The 9,798-nt window shown below is 62.2% G+C and overlaps 1 protein-coding gene across 1 annotated transcript; it reads right to left on the bottom strand.

Moving 5' to 3' along the window:
* Positions 1–1,538: 1,538 nt before the first annotated feature.
* REN (renin) lies at positions 1,539–8,270 on the bottom strand. Its single transcript, XM_053998171.1, has 10 exons — positions 8,170–8,270; positions 7,560–7,716; positions 7,318–7,441; positions 6,940–7,058; positions 6,189–6,385; positions 4,910–4,918; positions 4,124–4,246; positions 3,162–3,306; positions 2,988–3,086; positions 1,539–2,063 (listed from the first exon to the last, which is right to left on the bottom strand). The coding sequence occupies exons 1-10, from the start codon at positions 8,268–8,270 to the stop codon at positions 1,902–1,904; spliced, it is 1,236 nt and encodes a 411-aa protein (XP_053854146.1). The 3' UTR covers positions 1,539–1,901.
* Positions 8,271–9,798: the final 1,528 nt, after the last annotated feature.

Below are 9,798 nucleotides of genomic sequence, written 5' to 3'. Positions count from 1 at the left end.
GCGGCGGGGGCTGAAGGCTCCTTTTGCACCCACTCGAGTCTTCTCCAGCCTTGGCCTTGGCTGTGGAGAACAGGGCGGAGGAGGTTTGGGTATTTCCAAGTGGGATTTCCCTCCTGTAGGAAGGGGAGACTCTCGCCGAGCATCTCCGCGCATCCTGACCTGAGCAGATTCCCTCTTTTCTGGTGGTCCCATCCCTCCCTGCCGCTGCTTCCCGCCTCCCGGGCTTTCCTGTGCTGCTGAGCTGCTCAGGAAACGCTGGATGAGAGCAGATATTCGTCCCTTCCCTCCACCCCCCGGCCCCAAAGAGCCACTGCCACCAGCCCGGCGTTGGAGGTGACAGAAAAAACCACATCCCACCCGCAGGAGCCGGAATTTCAGAATTTTCCCCTCCCCGGAGCCCCCGGGGTTGTGCATCCCAGCACGAAGAGGTTGAAACGTTCCACGGCTGCAGAGAAGCTCCCGGGAGGGACAAACATCCGCCCCAGGCACATCCTCTCCACTCTGGGGCTGCCGTGGGGCAGGGCCGGGATGAGGATCCGGGCTGGGAGCTTAGGGGGAGGTGCTGGAAGGGTCACACAGCAGCCACTGGCTCCCTTTCCCAAATATCCCTGCAGCTGAGAGGGAATTGGCAGCTCCGGGAATTCCTCAGCGCTGGAATTGTCAGTTCTGGGGTTCCTCAGCTCTGGGAATTCCTCAGCTCTGGAATTGTCAGTGCTGGGGTTCCTCAGCTCTGGGAATGCCTCAGCACTGGAATTGTCAGGTCTGGGAATTCCTCAGCGCTGGAATTGTCAGCTCTGGGGTTCCTGAGCACTGGGAGTTCCTCAGCTCTGCAGTTCTGAGGGTGAGGAGCTCCTGCCAGCGGCTGCTCCTCCATGGTGAGATCCTGATTTGCTCCAGGCCCTGCCCCAGGAGCAGCTTTCCCACTCCCGGCCACCTGAACTGGTCAAACTGGAGGCCAGCCCGTGTTCCCCTGGCACTGGGATCCGCGGCGGCAGGGCTGGAGCTGGGAGCACCAACGGAACTGGGAATGTCCCCCCGGCTGGGAGCACTGCCCTGTCCCTCCCTCCAGGCCAGCTGGCACAGGGGGCACCTCCAGGGGCATCTCCGCATCCAGGGCAGAAAAAAAACCTCTGCTTTTTCATGGAAACAGACCCTGGGACAGGAGCCACCGTCCTGTGTGACACAGACCCGCAGGAAATGTCCCCTCCCCGGAGTGCCACAGCAGAGCTGAGGCACAGCCGTGTCCCTGTCCCCGAGGGGACACCCAGGGCTCCTGGCACCATCCCATCTGCAGGAAGAGCTTTGCAGAGCCCTGGATTTGCCCGCAGGAGCTGGGGAGGGCGTTGCACCCTTACGGGGTGGAAGGGCACAAATGGAGTGGTGGCTCCTGGCACAGGGACATTTGTGGCCCAGTTCCCTAAATAAAGGTGGCTGATCCCCCCTCCCTCTGCAAAACCAGCCCCCCACTCGTCCTCCTGTTGCTTTAAATCGTTTAATATCAAACTCACGCAGAGGGGCAGGGCTGACACCGGCTAAAACCATCCTTAAACACCGATTGTTGCCCCCAATTTAGGAACAACACAAACAGTCCCAGAGCGTCCCTCAGCCGCACCAGCAGCAAATCCCTGCGCGCTGCTCCTGTCATGGCACATCGCCCTAAAATCGCCCGGAGGGGCCGCTCCGGCCGCGGGACCCCGCTGGGATTCCCGGCCCCGCTCCAGGCTCGGCTCCCGGGAAGCAGCGCGGGGGTTTGGCAGCGGGAGCAGGCGAGCTTTGGAGCCTTTGGAGAGGAGGTGGCAGAGCTGGAAGGGACCTGCTGTTCTCTCGCTGCTTCCCGGGGCTCCTGCAGCCTCCGGGCCGCTTCTCCACACCCAGCCCGGCCCCCGCGGCCCCCGGGGCCCTCAGCGGGCGGTGGCGAAGCCGATGCGGTTGTGGCGCCGGTCGAATTTGGTGTAGTAGTGACCGATGAAGGTGGCGCCCAGGATCCAGAGGGGCCCGGCCGGAGGGGGGATGTCCAGCCCGGAGAAAGCCACCACGCACACGTCCTCGCCGTACTGGGATTGCTGCGAGAAGGAGACCCCCGGGGTGACGGAGGGGACAGGGGGAGGGTCCCGATGTCACCATGCCCCAGCTCCACACCCCCTGCTTGGCCACGGTGTTCCTTCCTCCGGGAATTGTGGGGTGTCCTGAACGAGGATCGTCGGGTCCAGCTCCTTCCCTGGCACACACAGCCCCCAAAATCCCACCCTGTGCCCGGGGGTGACCTCCCCTGCGATCCCCTGGGTTTTGCAAAGCCCCACAGAGGTGCTGAGTGCTGTGCAGAGGATCCCACCGTGGGACAGAGCCTGGAGCAGGAACAGCTCCAGAAGCAGCCGGAGAATCCCGCGCGGGACTGGTTTGATCAGGACGGGACGGTGCCCGTGCCGTGCCAAGGGCCGGGCAGCAGCTCCGCGGTGGCCGGGGCAGCACCAAGCAGCAGCAGGGCTCACACGGGAGGGGTGTGGGCCCTGGCACAGGGCTGGACACCACCTTCCCATGGGAATTCCAGCCTGAGTTGGACCTGGGGAGCAGCGGCAGCCTCAGCCTCCTGCTGGTGGGTCCCTGCTGCCTGAGGAGGAGCTCGCTACCCCATATTCCCCAGATTTAGGTTTGAGGCAGGCTGGACTCTGTCCTGGGTGAATAAGCAGCTCCTCAGAGTGTGGACAGACACGAGCAATGGTGATCTGCAGCTCCACTCGTGCTGAGCACAGGGGAAATGTGGATTTGCCCACCATGAACTCTTGGTGACCACATCCCGCTGTTCCGGGGTGAAAAGCCTTTCCTGATATCCAAATCCCAGCAAAAACCCATCCCTGCTGACCCCAAATCCCCCCCAAAGCACCCAGGGACACAGGGCCAGCTGGCCCTGGCTCAGGTGGACACCTGCCCCCAACAGAAGGGTTTAGGGGGAGCAAGGAGCGTGGTTTTGGGGCACCCAGGACACTCACCCGCAGCACGTAGGCCGGGCCGCTGAGGCCGTAGACCTTCCCTCCCAGGTGGAAGGAGATGTTGGGCAGCTGAGGCACCTGCTCGCAGTCCACCACGTACTGCAGGGGAGGGGACAGCGCTGGGACAGGGCCGGGCAGCCAGGGGGACACGGAGAGGGGCTGGAGGTCACTCACCTCTCCTTCGGCCACCTCGGTGGCCCCGATGGCTTTCATGAGCACGGACACGGGGCCGGCGGGGCCGGTGATGTAGGAGGCCCCGGTGTCCACGGCCACCAAGCAGCCTTCCCTGCAGAACAGGGTCTCGGCCCCTACGGACACTCTGGAGTGGGAGGGGTGGACCTGAGTGTCCCCTGGTGACACCCAGGGTGTTCCCAGGAGTGTCACATCCCACCCAAATGTCCCCTGGTGACACCCACGGTGCTCCCGGGAGTGTCACATCCATTCCAAATCTCCTGTGGTGACACCAAAGGTGCTTCTGAGAGGGTCACATCCATCCCAAATGTCCCATAGTGACACCAAGGGTGCTCCCAGGAGTGTCACATCCCACCCAAATGTCCCCTGGTGACACCCAGGGTGCTCCTGGGAGTGTCACATCCATCCCGAGTGTCCCCTGGTGGCACCAGGAGTGTCACATCCATCCCCAGCCAGGCTCGTGCTGCTCCCAGCTTTTTCAACGTGGGATCTAAGCTCCAGCATTTGCAGGGCTGAGGTTTTGGAGATTTTTTTTTGGTTAAACAAAGCGGGATTGTTTCAGCTCCTCCCGCTCCTCCCGCAGGACTGACGGGGGTTAAACTCTTCCAACTGCAGCTCCCGAGTGGAAAATCAGCCCACGGTGCCACCCCCTCTGCATTCCCAGCTGCTCCTTGCTGAGCCTGGAGGAGCTGGAGGAGCCCAGCCCGCTCCTCCCCAAATGGAGGAAAACACTGAGGGAAAACATCCCTGAAATCCCCCAAATCCCATAAATCCCTGAAATCCCCGAAATCCCACCCTCGCAGAGCCGTGGAGGCTGCGGGGTGCAGCCCCGCACCTGTCAGTGCTGGGCTGATCATGGATTCGATGATCCCAAAGGCTTTTCCCACCTAAATCCTGCCGCGGTTTGGGATTCCCGGGCCCTGCAGGGCTCTCCCTGCCCTCACCCCTTCATGCGGATCTGCCAGAAGCCGCTCCTGCTGACGTTCAGGTAGTGGAAGTCGCCGGTGTAATGGGCCGGGTCGCTGCCTCCCAGGATGATTTCCCCGCCGGGTTTCAGGGGAGCATTCCTGAGACACAGTGGGAGAGATTCCCCTTTCCCCAAAAATCCCAACCCTGGAGGGATTGATTCCCCATTCCCCAGAAATCCCAGTCTGGAGGGAGCAATTTCCCTTTCCCCAAAAATCCCAGTCTGGAGGGATTGATTCCCCATTCCCCAGAAATCCCAGTCTGGAGGGAGCAATTCCCCTTTCCCCAAAAATCCCAGCCTGGAAAGAGCAATTCCCCTTTCCCCAAAAATCCCAGCCCAACAGGAGTGATTCCCCTTTCCACAAAAAAATCCCAGCCTGGAAAGAGCAATTCCCCTTTCCCCAAAATCTCAGCCTGGAGGGATTGATTCCCCATTCCCCAAAAATCCCAGCCTGGAGAGAGCAATTCCCCATTCCCCAAAAATCCCAGCCCAACAGGAGTGATTCCCCTTTCCACAAAAAAAATCCCAGCCTGGAGAGAGCAATTTCCCTTTTCCCAAAAATCCCAGCCTGGAAGGAGTGGCCACAGCCACGAGGCTCTGCTGGCCCTGCCAGCAGCTGGGGACAGCGAGGTGACACATGCTGCAGCTGGGTGTGGTGGCCCCTGAGTGGGGGCAGGACATCCTGGGGCTGGCAGAGGGACACCAGGGGACACCAGGGGACACGGGGTGGCCTCGAGGGTGCTCGTGCTTTGGGTCTTCTTACTTGGAAGCGCTGCAAAGAGAAGGATGCTCCGTGAGGCACCGGGGCCAGCGGTGTCCCCAGGGAGCCCAGGGGACACAGGTGACAACCAGAGGCCCAGAGGACTCCGGTGGCACCGTGCTGCCCCTAAATCCGACAATGCCGAGTGGGATTTAGGGGTGTATTTGGGGTCTCTGTCACTGCACAGTTCCAGGTTGATGTTTTTGGGGTGGGGGTGAGAGCAGAATTCCTGCTCCTCCTCCCGCTGCTCCAGGGGGTTCGGGGTGCTGGGAGGAGCTCAGCAGATTGGGGCAAGGAATGGAAGGAGGTTTGGCTGCTGGTGCAGGGGTCTTTAGATAGGTTTTTTGGAGGAGTTGATTTTTTTAAAAATTTTGCCTGTGGAAGCACCAAAGCCCCTCCAGGCTGGGATTGCTGCAGCCCCTCTCACCGAGCTGGTGGCTGTGCAGGGACAGTGACAAACGAGCTGGGAGCTGCCACTCCCTGCCCGGCAGCTCCGAGTCAGCGTCCACCCCCTCTGCCTCTTGTGCTGCCTCATTCCACCCCAGCTCCTCCAGGATCCCCCATCTCCCTCCTTCCCCATCTCCTCCAGGATCCTCCATTCCTTCCATCCCCATCTCCTCCAGCGTCCTCCATTCTTTCCCACCTCAGCTTGTCCGGGATCCTCCATTCCTTCCCACCCATCTCCTCAGGATCCTCCATCTCCCTCCCATCCCATCTCCTCTAGGATCCTCCATTCCTTCCCATCCCATCTCCTCCAGGATCCTCCATTTTATCCCTCCCCATCTCCTCCAGGATCCTCCACCCCCTTCCCTTCCTCCCACCCCATCTCCCCATCCCCATCTCCCCATCCCCATCTCTCCAACCCACAAACCCATCCCCGCCGTACCTGTGACCCCCAAAACCCGTCCCCCCCAGGTGTCCCCATCCCCCCCCAGGTGTCCCCATCCCCCCCCCAGGTGTCCCTGTCCCCCCTCAGGTGTCCCCATCCCCCCCAGGTGTCCCTGTGCCCCACAGGTGTCCCCGTCCCCCCAGATGTCCCCAACCCCCTCAGATGTCCCCAACCCCCCAGGTGTCCCTGACCCCCCAGGTTTCCTCAACCCCCCCAGGTGTCCCCGTCCCGCCCAGGTGTCCCTGTCCCCCCTCAGGTGTCCCTCACCCCCCCAGGTGTCCCTGTGCCCCGCAGGTGTCCCCAACCCCCTCAGGTGTCCCCGACCCCCTCAGGTGTCCCCAACCATCCCAGTGTCCCTGACCCCCCAGGTGTCCCCGTGCCCCGCAGCCCCACCGGCTGTAGTAGACGGAGAACGCATCCTCCTGGAGGATCTGCTGCGCCAGGATCCGGTCGAAGACGGGCGTGATGCCATCGATGGCCTGGCTGGGGTAGCCCATGCCCAGCACCCCGTCGAACCTGGCGAAGATGAAGGGGAAGGCGGGCAGCGCCGTGGCCTCGGCGAACACCTGGATGATCGGGATGTCCGACACCTGCGGGAGGGCACGGGAGGACTTGTAGGGTGATGGGAGAGCTGGAACCCCCCCCCAGAAAAACCCCACATGTCTCCGGGCTGAGGCAGCGGCTCCGGGTGTGTGGATTTTAGGGGATTCTGTGGGTTCCAGTTGTGTGGATTTTGAGGATTTCAGGTGTGTGGATTTTGGGGCTTTTATGGGTTCCAGGTGTGTGGAATTTGGGGATTCTGTGGGTTTAAAGTGTGTGAATTTTGGGGATTCTGTGGGTTCCAAGTGTGTGGAATCTGGGGGTTCTGTGGGTTCCAGTGCATGGAATTTGGGGATTCTGTGGGTTCCGGTGTGTGGAATTTGGGGATTCTGTGGATCCCAGGTGTGTGGAATCTGGGGGTTCTGTGGGTTCCAGTGCGTGTAATTTGGGGGTTCTGTACATTCCAGTGTGTGAGTTTTGGGGATTCTGTGGGTTTTAGATGTGTGGAATTTGGGGATTCTGTGGGTTCCAGGATGTGGATTTTAGGGGATTCTGTAGGTTCCCGTGTGTGGAATTTGGGGGTTCTGTGGGTTCCAGGGCTCACCATGACGATGTCCTGGCTGAGGACGCCTTTGACGCTGCCGGTGCCGTAGCGGATGGCGAAGCCGGTGCCGTTGGCGATGTAGGTGCGCGACTTGGAGGAGTCGTAGCGGCTGTGGGACACTGGGGACAGGGAAAAGGGACATCCCAGAGGGGCACAGAGCATCTCTGTGTCCCCCCAAACCCTCTGGGGTGGGGAGGGGGGGGGTAATGGACCCACCCCGCCTCAACGCCAGGGGTCTGGGTACCAACAGAGAGACCCCCCCCATGAAAAAACCTGGCAGAAAAGAGAACCCCCCCAGCCCCCTCTGAGCAGCCCTGGGGGTCGCTGAGGTTTTTGGGGGGGGTCACCCCCAGCCCCGGCCGTGCCCCCCTTACTCACCACAGGCGCTGTAGAGGGGGGAGCACTTGTAGGATGGCACCCACAGGTTGGCCGAGCCCGTGTCGAAGACCACCTTGAAGGTCTGCGCGGGGGTCCCGATGCTGATCTCGCCGAAATATTGGGTCTGGGGGGGGGGGGGGGACGGACGGGGAGCACCCCTGGGCTCACACCGAGCCCAGCCGGGGCTGCCGGGGGGACACGGAGGGGACAAACACCCCCTCCCCGGGCAGGGCCGCACTCACATCCAGGTAGTTGGTGAGGAGCGTGGGAGCTGTCCCGTTGCGGGGACCGTCCCCTCCGCCGCGCGTGGCCCGGCGCAGCTCCGGGAACACCTCCCGCACCTTCACCCCCATCTCCTGCAGCGTCTGGCGGATGGAGGGCATCCTCCGCAGGGCGATCCTGGGGTGGGGGGGAGCAAGGCAGAGCTGGGGAGGCACCAGGGGATCCCCCCCCAGCACCCCCGCAGCCTCCAGCGGCATTCCCGGCCTCGGGAGCTCCGGCCCGGTGGCTCTAGATGGCAGCAGCTCCCCGCCGCTCCCCCGCTGGGTCCCGCTCCCACCGCAGGGTGGGGACCCCCGGGTGGGTTGGGGACACCCACAGACCCCGAGGCTGGCCCCAAACTCGGTTATTTGGGATTCGGGGTGCTGCCAAATGGTTTAAGTTAGGAAAAAATACCCCGGGCTCGTGGAGTCCCACCGTGAGCAGGCGGTGCTCGAGGAAGAGGAGCGAGGAAGAGCAGAAGAGGAGGAGGAGGAGGAGGAGGAAGGGAGTGAAGCAGCAAAGCCCTCCTGAGCAGACCCCGGGAATAAAAGGGGGGGGCAGCCCCGTGAGGGCCACACGAGCTCCGGCTACCTCTGCAAAGCCTGGGCTGGCGAGGGGACAAAAGTGGCGCCGCAGGTGACGGCCAGGAGCAGCAGGCACCGCTGCAGCCTCCTGCTGGGTGCCACCGCCATCGTGTCCCCGCTGTCCCCTCCCTGCCGGCGGCTCCGTCCCGTCCCTTCCCGGAGGGGAGGAAGCTTTTATAGCCCGGGAGCCTCCATCCCTGCGGGATTCTCCTCCCCTGGCAGGGGCAGGGCTGGGAATGGCATGGATCGAACTGGGCAGACTGGGAATGGCATGGATAATGCCCATCAGACTGGGAATGCCATGGATTGAACTGGGCAGGCTGGGAATGCCATGGATGGCACTGGGCAGGCTGGGAATGCCATGGAGAGCACCAGGAATGCCATGGATGGCACTGGGCAGGCTGGGAATGCCATGGATAATGCCCATCAGACTGGGAATGCCATGGATTGAACTGGGCAGACTGGGAATGGCATGGAGAGCACCAGGAATGGCATGGATGGCACTGGGCAGACTGGGAATGGCATGGATGGCACTGGGCAGGCTGGGAATGGCATGGATAATGTGCATCAGAGTGGGAATGCCATGGATTGAACTGGGCAGACTGGGAATGCCATGGAGAGCACCAGGAATGCCATGGATGGCACTGGGCAGGCTGGGAATGGCATGGATTGAGCTGGGCTGGGCAGGGTGGGAATGGCATGGATGGCATTGGGAAGGTGGCTGGGACAGTCCCCATGGAGGGTGGCAGGGCCAGGATGCCCCCTGTGCCCGGTAGGAACGTGCCAAGGGGAGCCGTGGATATTTGGGAGATGGATCCCACATCCCTTGGGGTTAATTGCTCCCGAATTACTCCACTCTCCAGCACGGCGTGTGAAGGACACAAATCCCTGCTGGTGCCACCTGGGAGAGCTGCTGGGGCGTGCTGGGTGGTGGCACAGGTCTGGGTGACATCCCGGCCAAGGAGATGTCCCCAAACTCCAGCTGCAGATGGGATTTTCCCCAAGGGAGTGGGAATAGCAAAGGACACTCAGCCCTGTTGGCCATGGAGACACCGAGTGAAGACCCCCCCAGCCCCCTCTGCCCTTTTGGGGGATGCCCTGGGGAACCCCCCCAGCCCCAGCTCTGTTAAACCAGGCCTGGAGCTCGGAGCAGGGAACGGCCAAACTCATCCCAGCTGCTCCATACGGGGTCAGATCCTGGTGTTTGGGATGGGAGATGCAGCTCAAAACCTTCAGGAGCTTCCAGCTGCACCCCTGGCCCCCCCTCCAGGCCGCTGTGCCCTCCCTGGCAGTGCCCAGCCCTGGGTGGGGGTGCTGCATCAGCCCCGCGGCTCCCAGGGTCTCCTGACCTTGGGAATCTCGGTGGGAAATTACTCCAAAGGCAATAAAAATGTTTTTGGATGAACCCCGAGGGCACATTCCCCCCCAGCCCCAGCCCAGCCCCACAATCACCCTCCCATTTATGGGATTTGTTCAGGGCGTTGCTGTCACCCCGATCCAGGGGACACCCCACAAACTCCAAACAACTTTCCCCCAAAACTGGAGGTCTACCGCCTCATTCCCTGTGGGATTTTGGCTGCCAGGGCACTGCTGACCCCAGGGCTCAGCCCCACGGGGCTCTGTCCCCATCCCTGAC

Source organism: Vidua macroura, chromosome 24, assembly GCF_024509145.1.
Source record: "Vidua macroura isolate BioBank_ID:100142 chromosome 24, ASM2450914v1, whole genome shotgun sequence".
In the NCBI taxonomy this organism is placed as follows: Eukaryota; Metazoa; Chordata; class Aves; order Passeriformes; family Viduidae; genus Vidua; species Vidua macroura.
The sequence above is the reverse complement of the archived record's forward strand: the minus strand, read 5'-3'. Positions and strand labels throughout refer to the sequence as shown.